The sequence below is a fragment of the Syngnathus floridae genome, chromosome 2 (genome assembly GCF_059516105.1).
Source record: "Syngnathus floridae isolate MCC-2025c chromosome 2, RoL_Sflo_1.0, whole genome shotgun sequence".
Lineage (NCBI taxonomy): Eukaryota > Metazoa > Chordata > Actinopteri > Syngnathiformes > Syngnathidae > Syngnathus > Syngnathus floridae.
This window is the reverse complement of record NC_142414.1, coordinates 3145479-3158192: the sequence shown is the minus strand read 5'-3', so window position 1 is coordinate 3158192 and position 12714 is coordinate 3145479. Positions and strand designations below refer to the sequence as shown.

General features: G+C 42.9%; 1 protein-coding gene and 2 pseudogenes across 7 annotated transcripts in view; 2 read left to right on the top strand and 1 right to left on the bottom strand.

Annotated features, from left to right (window-relative positions):
* The window catches only part of lama5 (laminin, alpha 5), a 347871-nt gene that overhangs the window by 149655 nt on the left and 185502 nt on the right, over nt 1–12714 (bottom strand). For all 7 annotated transcript variants that reach the window (XR_015863095.1, XM_088398876.1, XM_088398835.1 and 4 more), the window contains 6 exons: nt 10441–10604; nt 10267–10375; nt 7753–7850; nt 7464–7677; nt 7260–7386; nt 5115–5254 (listed from right to left, as the gene is read on the bottom strand). Coding sequence is in view for 6 of the 7 variants with exons in the window: in XM_088398876.1 (XP_088255002.1) it covers nt 5115–5254; nt 7260–7386; nt 7464–7677; nt 7753–7850; nt 10267–10375; nt 10441–10604 (852 nt within the window). In the remaining variant the exon portion in view is untranslated. The remainder of the gene's footprint in view (nt 1–5114; nt 5255–7259; nt 7387–7463; nt 7678–7752; nt 7851–10266; nt 10376–10440; nt 10605–12714) is intronic.
* On the top strand, nt 79–757 carry LOC148401299 (uncharacterized; annotated as a pseudogene).
* On the top strand, nt 1199–2635 carry LOC148401298 (uncharacterized; annotated as a pseudogene).

Sequence of the window (12714 nt, the reverse complement as noted above, 5' to 3'; positions counted from 1 at the left end):
CTTTTCGACCACGTCATTGCTCGGAATTCAGCGGGGCTCTACAGCTGCTGTCAAACGTCGTTCACCGGGCACAGAAGTATGACATCTGATAAACAGGTTTGTACTGCTCCATGCACAACCTGCACCCTTCTTTTAGAGAGGCTGTCCCTGCTAGAGGGACATGTCCGCCAGCTAGAGCAGAACAACCTGCTAACCATAGATGTGGCGGACCCAAATGCAGGCTGTAGCCAGCCCGCTAGCCCGGTTAGCATTAGCCCTAGGTAGCTTGCTAACAGTGATGAGCCTCTAAAGACGCATAGTCGTCCCAATCCACCTCGGTCTATTGGCTCTTGCATCTTGGTCATAGGTGACTCCATTACCCACAACATCACTCTTAAAATTCCAGTCACAGTAATTCCTAATGGTATTCCTGGAGCCAGAGCACTCGCCATTGAAGCTAACCTTAGGGAAGTGGCTCGCAAAAGGCCTTGTCAACAGCAAACCACCAACAACACTCAAATATTGTGATACACGTCGGCTCCAGTATTACTAGGATGTGGCAATCAGAGAAAAACATAACGAGGACTTGGAATTGGCATCAAGTAATTTTCTCCGGCCCCTTGCCTGGTTGGTTTCTGTAAAAATTAAGGACTGCAATTTGTAGGTAACTGGTCTTTCTGTGGCCGCCCTGACCTCTTGAGGATGGACGGCCTTCACCCTAACCATGAAGGCGTCAATACTCTCTTTAGGAACAGATTACTGTTTGAGCCGTTCGTGACAGTCCACACTAGGCTAGGCCACCTGTTAGGCTGGCTTTCGAATCTGTAAAGTTACCTAGCACTACGCTAGACTCTTATGATGCAAATAGCCCTTTGTGTAGACTAGAGCATCACGATTTACATAGTGTTACATACATTGACACACTTTCTATTGACGTAGTAGAAAACAAGTCTAGTCACTCCTCCCTGATCGGTCTCATTGATGACATGGCTCTCGCCTCTATTATCATTACATGTGTGCCAAAAATTTGATTCCTATGTTCGTCTCCTCCCATCACAATAATAATCATTTGAAATGTAATGCAGGACTGAGACAACGCAATCTCATTCATATTTCGTTTAAAAATTCTCATATGGGTACAAACTCTGATCTAACTATTAGACTTAAACTCAGTTTTATGAACATTAGATCACTCCACGAATGTGCTACATGTTAATGACCTCATTAGATACCATAATCTTTGCGAAATCTGATTAAAACTTAATGAATTGCTGCTGCTTAATGAGGAAACTTTGTGAGCTCTCATATTGTGCGTCCTCTTAAGAAGGGTGGGGGTGTAGCCCTTATCTTCGATTCTGATCTCAGACTTAGCCCTCACTCGAATAATGCATTTAAAACTTTTGAAGTTCTTGTTGTCCGATCCACAGCCTTGCCTTTATCTTGCAGTTATCTACCGTCTACCTGGCGCTTACTCTGTGTTTTTAGATGGATTTTTAAAATTTGTGGCTGACTTGATGACCCATGCAGATAAGATAATAATTATGGGGGACTTTAATATTCATATAAACTTACTGTTAGAATCACTCACTGTGGCATTTCAAAACAATAATTGATACGTTCGGTTTCACACAAGCAATAAATGTAGCAATGCATATAAACTGAAACACTTTAGACTTGGTATTACCCCGAGTCTTGGCAACCTAAAAAATAATGGTACTACCGTACATTACTGTTATGTCTGATTGCTACTTTATGAAATTCAAAGTTCTGGCTCTCTGTCAATGTCATCAAAGCTACAGCAGCCGTGATTAACTCCGCAATCGTGACTATGCTTTCTTGAGTTAGTGCCTCTGGCAACTGACTCGTTTCTTTTTTATATTGGCTCAATTGATAATCTCACAAATTATTTCAACGTCGCTTTGTTAAACACCCTCAATTCAGTAGGGCCTTTACGCCTTAAAATTCGTCCCAGGAGGCTTACTCCGCGGTACACAGATGAAACTCGTACACTTGAAAAATAATGCAGAAAGCTTGAGCGCAAATGGCATGTAATTAAACTTGAGGTTTTCTGTCAGGCATGGTGTGATAGCTTGCTGAAATACACATAAGCGCTAGCAAAAATTAATTATTTCTCTTAAATTATCGGTCACAATAAAACCAACTCTAAATACTTATTTGATACTGTGGCAAAGCTAATGCAACAGTAACTGATCTCCGATAGTGCCCCCCACTCAGCTGACGATTTCATCAAATTTTTCGCTCAGAAGATTCAATCCATTAGGAATGAGATCACAGTGACCGTTCCAAAAACCCAGTCAAGACCTGCGATTACGGAAAGTAATATACATTAGGCTGACAATCATATGACAACCCACTCTGAATTTAAAAACGTGTCCCTTGAACGGCTTACTCAACTGGTTAGCGCAGCAAAACAGAAAACTTGCTTATCGACCTATTTAAAGAACTATTTCAGGTTTTAGGACCGTCCGTCCTAAATATTGTCACGTGCTTACGCCACTTGCTACTCGACCGCGCCCCTCCTATCAACGGAATCGACGCCACCTGTCGCGTGCTCATTGAGTGTGCTATATTAGCGTAGCCAGTGCTAACCCGGTTGACAGCCTGTCTTGTGATGCTGCTGAGCTCACCCGTCCCTGTAAGCCTGACTCCCCTTACCATTTTGGTACGCCTTTTGATCTGTCTAGTCCGTTCGTGCTGCCGGTTACGCTTCCCGAGGAGTCTACCAGTCCGCAGCCAACCCGATCCAGTGAGAAGCCCAGCCAAGTGCTATTCCACCAGGTTCGCCATTCAGCAACTCCCACTTGACAACCACACCCCAGTCCGATCACCGCTCCAGCGCCCCACCGTTCCCTTTCCTCCCCACAATAAAGTCTCTGTCGCTCAGCAATTGGCTGTACTGTCTGTTCCGCTACAAATATAATAAATGTGTCTCCTCTGGCAGTGTGCCAACAGTATTTAAGAACGCTATTATTCAACCATTACTTAAGCGACCAAACCTCAACCTGGACTGTCTCATTAATTATAGGCTGGTTTCAAATCTCCTGCTCATTGAAAAAATTCTTGAGAATGTCGTAGCGCAACATCTTAGTGATTATATGGTTGCTTACAATCGATTTGAACCTTTTTAGTTTGGTTTTAGAGCTGACTACTCTCCTGAGACAACCTTTGCTGAAATAACTAATGATCTCCTCTTACCTATGGACGCAAACACTTCATCTGAACTATTATTACTCGACCTTAGTGCTGCCTTTGACACTGTTGATCACAACATATTAAATCGCCTTGAAATGTGCATTGGTATTTCGGGATCAGCACTTCCTGGTTTAGTTCTTATTTCTCATAGAGGACCCACAGCGTAGTCCATGGTAACACGACTTCTGAGCTTAATAATGTTACATGTGGTGTGCCGCAGGGATCAGTACTTGGACCTATACTGTTTAGTATTTACATGCTTCCGCTTGGGGAAATTATACATAAATATAACAGTAGTTTTCATTGTTATGTGGACGATACACAATTATGAATGCCGTTAGAAATGACAAATCCGGTGGATTGCTGTGATTTTGAGGCCTCTCGCTGAGATTAAACAATTTATGTCTCTCAATTTCTTACTTCTTAACCCGGATAAAACCCAGATGTTGAAAATCAGCCCTGCTCATCATTAGCACTTAAGAGAACCACTGTAAACAAAATTACATAATAATAAATGTACTATTACACAAAGTGATTCTGTAATGAATCTCAGTGTTATATTTTACCAAACTCTCATTCTCAAAACACATTAAGAACATAACTAGAATTGCGTTTTTTTTCACTTCTGCAATATTGCTACGAGCCGTCTAATTCTCTCATCCCATGAAAAATTATACATGCATTTGTTATGTCACGCCATGATTACTGTAATGTTTTGTTATCTGGTATATATGTCTAGTACTAATGATTTACAGTTGGTACAAAATGCTGCAGCTACACAGCTCACAAGGATGAGAAAGTTTGATCATATTACCCCAATACTAGCCAACTTGCATTGATTCCCAGTCCACTAAAGATATGACTTCAAGGTTCAATTGCTAACCTAAATATTGTAAATATTGTATAGCGCCTTGCCATCCCGTCTACCTAGTTTTACCTTACGTTCTCTTCCGAAACCTTTGTTCGCAAAATGCTGGTCTTTTTGTGACCCGAAGGGCCAAGAAGAAGTGCACAGGGTCAAGAGCTTTCTTGATTCAGACTCCAGACCTTAAGAATGCCCTACCAATAGATATCAGGGCTGTTATCTTAATAGAAGCATTCAAGACACAATAACTCCGACTGGGTTAGGTGACACCCAAACTGAAAATGGTTGTCTGGATTCCTCAACAACCAAATGGGGTTAGATCTGAGGTGGACCACTTCTTCGTAGGCACTGTAATGACAACTGAGCTCTTCATTTTGACTATGGACATCTACTTTGGTTTTTGTTTGTATTGTTCTATGTTGTGTGTTGCATCCATTGCAGTCTGGTCGTCCTGGAAGGGAGATCCTCACATCCGTTGTTAGGGTTTTTCAGATTATCCTTATCGTATGATTATGTTGGAATGCAACCCGTAATAAATAAACTAGCTTGTCCCATCCTACACAAGGTCGTAAAACACCCCCTGATATGTTTTGACTAGAGGACAAGGGCTTCCTATTCAGTCTACTCTTACCCCCACTCTGTTTCTCTTAATAAATATGCCCTTGCAGGAGGGAGAGTTTAGACTTCATTCCTTCAACGGGTGAGCTCTCCACCTGCAGGTGTCTAAAAGGACTTACTTGTCTCCCGTGTGGTTCTTGCAAAATAAGTTGGAGTGAGCAAATCTCTAACATCCGTGGTCCCTTCTCAAGGTTTCTCATTTTTCCCCAGTTGGGGTTTTGTGAGTTTTACTTACCCTCCTGGGAGTTATGATCAGGGAATGTCGGGAATAATTGTCAACTGTGGCCATGTGAAGCCCTTTGAGACGTTTCTGTGATTAAGGGCTATAAAAATAAAATTGACTTGACTTGTTTGCTGACTAAAAAATCATTAGTGAAGCTTGGGCTTGGAGTTGAGTTGTGTTGCATTGTGTGGGTCCAATGTTACCATTGTAACTTACCAACCACAGTGTTTTATCTGCAGGAATCTGCACAGTGAGGAACAGCTTGTGTTCACTGACGTCAAGGATGATCTGGTTTTCCGACACCAGGACGGTTCGACAGCCATATGCATGCGGACAGAAGGAGGCATTGGCATGGCCTGATGCAGAATTATAGTAGAAAGTTAAAACATCAACAAAAACAATCAAAACTACAGCTATGAAGTACCAATTAGCCTCATAGTCCTGGTCATGTTAGGGTATTGGCAGACTGGGGATAATATTGAGGTCAGAGGAGGTTAACAGATAGAGATAGATTAGAGCAGGGTCTGATTTGTGCTACTGAGTATATGAAAATAGCACAGTTAACTAACAAACAAGAGTGGTCTTGCCAGGCTTGATGTGTATTCAAAGTTTAAAGTGAAAGTCAATCCCAATTCTTTGGGGAAGAATGTTTTATGCAGACAAAGTAGTCAAAACACAGTGTTCAGATTAATGTTTTGTTTGGAATATGAATTAAACAGGCAAAATCCACCTGTTTTGTATGTTTTATGCAGGCAAAGTAGTCAAAACACAGTGTTCAGATTGTTTTATTCGTGGAATATGAATTAAACAAGCAAAGTCCACCAGTTTTTATCTATCTCAGGGGGTGACCATTTTGTAACTTGTCAACTGAAAATGATATCACAGTTGCCAGGGCTCAGGCCACAACCAATCAATGATTGAGTTTTCTAAGATGACCTGTGATTGGTTGTGACTTGAGACCTGGCAACTGTGATGACAATTTCAGTTGACAGCAAGTGGCAAAATGGCCATCTCGAGATGGATAAAAATAGTTGAATTTTGCTTCTTAACTTTGCTTCCACAAATACTTTTAATGCTGTGTTTACACTCATGGATGCACATACAACATATTTTTGTTAAGAAAATATTTGGGTTAACCTCCCCTGTAATGAGTTTAACGGGCAAATTTACATCCTCATGCATGGGCCCTTCACCAAGTTTCTTCGTTTTGGCAATTTGAGTTTTTCTCTGCTCGATTCAGGGATTGGATCATCGAATGGCGATTATTTGTGAGTCTGTGAAGCCCTATGAGATTCTTTTGCAAGGGCTATACAATATATTTTATTTTGATTTAACTTTACGATTGCAGTTTATGTAGGTTTATTATGTTTAGCTTTGGTTTGTAACAGACACAAATCAATGGCAATGAATCTTTCATAGACAATATCTGTGTATATGTTCACTTCTTCCACTACTATTTCCGATTACATCACCTCAATTTTAATTGATCAGTGATCTCCCAGATTTTCTGTGGTGAAAAAGATCACAAAGCGCAAATCACTAATTTAAGAGTAAGACACGCCCTACAAGCCACAGTTGTTGGTCAAGCAGAACATGCTCACTAACAGCGCAATTTGATAAACTAAAAACAATTTACCACATGGCACGTTATTTGGAATCTAAGTAAATCAGGTCCAACACACTCAGATGTAAATGTGAACAAAATGCAGCAACACTAATCAGCACTGTTGTTCCTAAATAAGAACTACACATGTATCAGTTGCTTATACAGTAAAACCCCAGAATTCGACCGCCTCAGTACTCAACATATTCTGATTTTGATGGAAAATGTCAGGAGATCTTTGCCTCTGATCTCAGACAAAGCTTCGGAATCCGACGTGAGTTGTTGTTTAGCGGGTTTTAAACCATTGCAACACCCGACTGTAGTCGTGTCCCGTGGAGTCCGGAAAGCTGCACTGGCGAGGCCACAAGATAATGGAGGTTCACGCTGAAGAGTTGAGTCCCCACAATGACAACCGTGTAAAAACAGGGGACATTTTCTCCGGGGCTTTCACTCTATTATCATGGGTAAGTACATTTTGTGTTTAAATGGTGTTATTTTGTCACGTTTAATTTATTTCAAGCTCATTATTTGTCTTTTGAATGCCCAACATGTTAAGTGCCACATATGGACCATGTAAAGCTGTGCTCACTGCTTTTGCTGTGCTGTATTTTTGTTGTTTAATTGGTTTATGTACTGTTTTACACAAAATTAGAAAATTGCTTCAGAACTCCAATCCTTCAGGAAAAAATCTGTGTCAAGTTCCGAAGTTGTACATGGATGCATGCAGTATGCATGTTGTGTTCTCTATCATGTCTTACCTTTCCAGATTCGCCCACCGCTGATGTAGACCTGGATGGAGTAAGTCAGGTGCAGAGGTTGGTGATAATGGAGGATGAAGACATACCGTCCCAATGCGTGAACATGAGTAGAATACACTGCTGCATTCTGGGAAAGAAGAAATGTTAAATGTAAACAAAGCACAGACCTAATGCATCAGTAGTGTGGCTCTATATAGTATTTACCTGTTGCGAGTGAAGTCTGATATGGTCACCATTGTCCGCTGCCTGAGGGGGTAGCTCTGCTGCTGCCCGGGCTGATGGCTCCCTCTGGGGACTGGGCAGAGGTGGAGCGGTTGTGTGGGAGGCCAAGATGGGCTCCGGCATGTTGGAGCTCTGACCCTCCTTCAACACCAGTGAGTTGGATGGCATGCGAAAGCGCGAGGGGGCGCAAGAGGAGCTGCAAGGGAGCGGAGAGGCTGGTGTGAATGGGGGTCACAACATCATTAAATGAAGATGATGAAGACTATTGTACCTGTCCTGGGAGAAGTGTCCATGAGTGCTAATGCAAAGGACTTTAGGATCCACATACTCCATGGAGAACTGATCTTGAGGAACCAGATGGATTTTGTGCTACAACACGAGGACAACGTTGAATTAACACTTGGACCTGCATCTAGAGGCACCAATTTTGAGTTACTCCCACATCTTGAAACGCAAACCTGAATTTATAAATCAGAAAGGGCTGATGCGTTTTTATGATAACACTTGTAGACTCAGGGTGGTGCGGTAAGAGTTCCGATAGTATCACAACCACTGATAGATTGGAATTTCGTGGTCTTTATTTCGTCATACTTTCCACTTGACCTTGGCAGCAGGAATGGCGTGATGTAGGAAGATATGTTGGCATTTAATATTTTTACTCAAGACTTATTTAATGAATTTTCAAAATCTTAAAATGTATTTTGTCTCCCAAAAAGTTAAAACTGTCAATGAAATGTAGAGAATGGTCAGAACAGGCAGTTGAAATTCATTTGCTCCTTTCTTGTGGTGTAGTGAACCACTAATCCGCCTCTGACAAAGCTTCATATATATATATTTAAATTTTAGATGCTATGATGCTCTCAAATTAGCTTACACATGGTTAGCTTTCAAAATATGACAAAAAACAAACATAGATATTTTGGACACATTTTGATTAAAATTGCATTCATCAGCATTTGAGTTAAAGGCCCAGAGACACCAGTATATGTATAAATCGGTTTTAGTCAGCTTATGGGCTTATAAATATAAATTGACGATCGAAACAACGAAAAGGAAGCTGTTGCTCTGAAAAATATAATTTAAATTTGCCGCGCAGACGAGTTTGACTGCACCGAGCCGCCAGCCGGAAGTGACGTCTCATGACGTCTCAAGTTGTACGCGTTTAGCTTCAGTGAATGTAAACAAAAAGAGAAGAGGGTCCAGCGCTGAGACGTCGGGCCAGGCTTGCGGCCAACCCAGCTCGCCCAGCCGTGCCTTCCATTCTCCTGGCGTACGTTCGTCTGCGGGACGACTAGATGGGTTGCGTTCACCTGATAAGATCCACGAACCGGACAGTGCGTGCCTGCTGTGTGCTCGTGTTCACAGTGGCCTGGTTGACTGTCATCTTTCCGGACTCTGCTGTGCATCGGGAGCGGCTAGCGTGCTATCACTCTTATTGTTCATTGATGTTGACTTCTTGTTTTATTTTTCCTGTGTTGTTTACTTGTATGTGCGTTGTAAACTCTGTCTTGTCATCCTGGGATAGTGAGAAACGTAATTTCGATCTCTTTGTGTGTCTTGACATGCGGAGGAATTGACAATAAAGGAGACTTTGACTTTGAGACTTTGACTTTGAAAAGTATGTCGAAGCGTGACGGGAGGGGCACAATTCAGAAAACGTGCTCAGCTCGTCGAAAAAATGAGATTTAAGCAATAAAATTAAAAAAGCGCCTAAAACCTAAACCAAACGCTGCAGATGTTCATTTCTTCATGCGCAGTAGTCAACTCGGCACTCTAAAGCCCCCTGAGAACTTTTTACTATGCCAACCTAACCACAGTGACGGGAGAGGCACAATTCAGAAAACATGCTCAGCTCGTCGAGAAAATGCGATTTAAGCAATAAAATTAAAAATGCTTGTAAAACCTAAACCAAACGTTGCAGGTGGTCATTTCTTCATGTGCCGAGATCAACTCGGCACTCTAAAGCCCCCAAGAGCACTTTTTACTATGCCAACCTAACCAGAGTGACGGGAGGGGCACAATTCAGAAAACGTGCTCAGCTCAGCCCAAGTGAACTGCTAGATTCATTATATTCTGCGTCAAAAGAGGTTTCTGAATCGGATAAAATGATGCTAAAATTGCCGCTAGAAACGGAGCTGTCGCTATCATCTGCCATGTTGTTTGGGTTTGTTGAGATCCGGATGTACAACTTGTGACGTCACAGTAATGGCGCCACCAGTGTGGCTGCGTGCGGAACCCGATCGATAAACTGGCATTTAATTTTAGCTTTATTCTTAGTAATCGGTGTCATTTTTAATTTCCAATGCGGCAAATGTGTTCTCTTTATACATTCTATCAAATTCCGTTCTAATTGAAAAAAAAAAGGGATGTCTCTAGGCCTTTAAAGCAACATACTGATTTTGTGAAAATACATCTCACAAAAACACACACACACACACACACAAAGAAACGCACACTTACACACACGCAAATACACAGACCACACACACACCTACACACGCGCACATAAACACGCACACGCAGGCACACACGCGCGAGCACACACGCGCGAGCACACACGCGCGAGCACACACACGACACACACACACACACGCGCACACACACACACACACACACACTCACATACATATAGTACATATAAATATTTGTATCGGACAGATGGTTGGAGACCACAGTCTTAAACATCAAATATATGTTCACCCATGTTCCTACATTGGGTTTGGTAATAATCAGCAGAGTTGCACAACTTCATCAGCAAATCATATGAGAGCAATGGCATGCATACCAAAAAAAAGCTTGCGTTCTCGGCAGACAGCTGGAGCTCTGTCTCACGTGGCAGAGAGAAGCGTGCCACACGCTTGTGTTCATCAACGGCAACCACTCGACACAGGAAGCTGTGCAAACAAAATATATGAAGACGACCTTATAACTTTCTGAACAACAGTGCCTGCGGGTGCACCTGTAAGTGCAGCGTATCAAAGTAACACTGTGTTGTTGTCTTTGGGCTCCTGGCAAGTTGAAGGTGACAGCGAGCGTTTGTGGCGACTCCTCCACGTTGGCATACTCCACCACCAGGACATAGACGTCCCCAGGCTTCACATTTGCTTTCATCTCCACTCTGATCTGTTGCCACGGTTTGGAAAAATATCTGGTTAACAACAATTCACATATAGTACCGGCTTTTTTTAAAATCATATTTACAGTGATCCCTTGCCATTTCACGATGCACCTATTGCGACTTCACTATTTCGCGGGTTTATAATAGCATTCAAATACAAACCAATCAGACGACTGGATGTAACACGTAGAGTACGTACCTCCGCCGGCATTGGTAAATAAATACTATCGTTTGAGCAAAGTACGTACCTCCGCCGCCATTGATAGATAAATACTACCGTTTGTGCAACTCTGTAAAGTTGTTTAGTGTGGCTTCCGCAACACAGAGACAGAGAATAAACAGGCGTAATATGTAGACCAGATGAACCAATCAGAGGACATTACGTTTGATGTCGACCGGGGCGGTAAACCAATAGGAGGACTTTACGTAACACGTAGAGTACGTACCTTTGCCGCCATTGATAAATAAATACAACTGTTTGTGCAAAGAAAACAGCGTTAGGACCCTCTAAAATGGCATAGACTAAGAGACATCCTTACGAGGCACAATTCAAGCTTCCTGGAAAGCTGGGCTCATTTCCGCAGAGCAACGTGACAACGACGAAACAATGACGAGGGAAATTGGCATGTCAGATGGCGAACTTGCCCAACTGTTTAATTTAGATACAGAAGATGAGGACTTGGATGGATTTGCGTATGAATATTGATCAGCAATAATGTGAGTACAGTACATGGTTAAAAAGTAGAATAAAGTAGAACCAAACTGACTTTCTTGCTCCCGTGACATTTTTTTTGTTTACCGTAAATCATGGCGTGTATGCGCTCTATGATGCGGTGCGCCCTATGTGTGTGTTAAATACAGTATTGGCACACATAACTGAGACTGCGCCTTTTGGTATGGTGCGCCCTTTGGTCGGGAAAATACAGTAATGTCTATACTAGGCCCATTTTTTCAGGCTGATTCCAAAATGAGACAGAAAGAAATAGTGATTACAGACTAATTGGCTGATTACTTTTCAAAAATATATAATGCATAAAATAACTGTTTGTTGGTCCTCTATAAATACCAATAGAGCATGTTTTTCTTAAAAGTACATGAAGTGAATGGCAAGTTTCGGTTGCCGTAATTTTCAGACCGTAAAGATCCTGAACAAATTTAAATTGACAATGCAACCTGTGATCTGGAGTGCCTGATGTATGGATGATTGTCAGCTTTTTATCAGCTGTTTCGTTCATTAGTTCTTCATTATGTCAATCAGACGGACATAGAGGACATACTGACTCTGTTTCCTCTTACATCTCGAAGTGCATTGATGATGTGACCCACACAAAATGCATCGTCACTCGGGCTAACTGGAAACCATGGCTGACAGGGGCTGTCCTCAGGCTGCTGAGGGCCAGGGACAAAGCCTTCAGAGCTGGGGATGAGGCTGGCTAGAGAACAGCGAGGGCTGACCTGTCCCGGAGCATCAAGGAAGCGAAGAGGGCATTCTCTTGCAAGATTACCGCCCACTTCAAAGACAGCAGGGACACACGGAGCCTATGGCAAGGCATTCAGACCATAGCGGACTACAAGCCCGTGCCGCAGAGCTGTGAGGGCAACATCCGTCTGCTCAACAATCTGAACCGCTTCTTTGCTCGCTTCGACGCTTAGAACAGCACTTGCCCGCAAAGACCCCTACCCCTCCACACGAGCAGCCCCTGTGCCTCTCTGCCGATAGCGTGAGGAGGACACTTGCCGCTATCAACACCCGTAAGGTTGAATGACTGCGCTGGGGAGCTGATGGGTGTCTTCACGGACAACTTTAACATTTGCCTGCAGCAGGCCATCATCGCTTCATGTTTCAAGGCTGCCACCGTCGTACCTGTGCTGAAGAAACCTGCTCCATCCTGCTTCAATGACTACCGCCCCGTGGCACTGACACCCATCATCATGAAGTGCTTTGAGCGGCTTGTCATGGAGCACATCAGGTCCATCATCCCCCCCCCCACCATAGACCCCTTCCAGTTTGCGTACCGAGCCAAGCGGTCCTCTGAGGATGCCATCTGCTCTGCCCTCCACTCAACCCTCACCCACCTGGAGAGGAGGGATTCGTATGTGAGATTGCTATTTGTG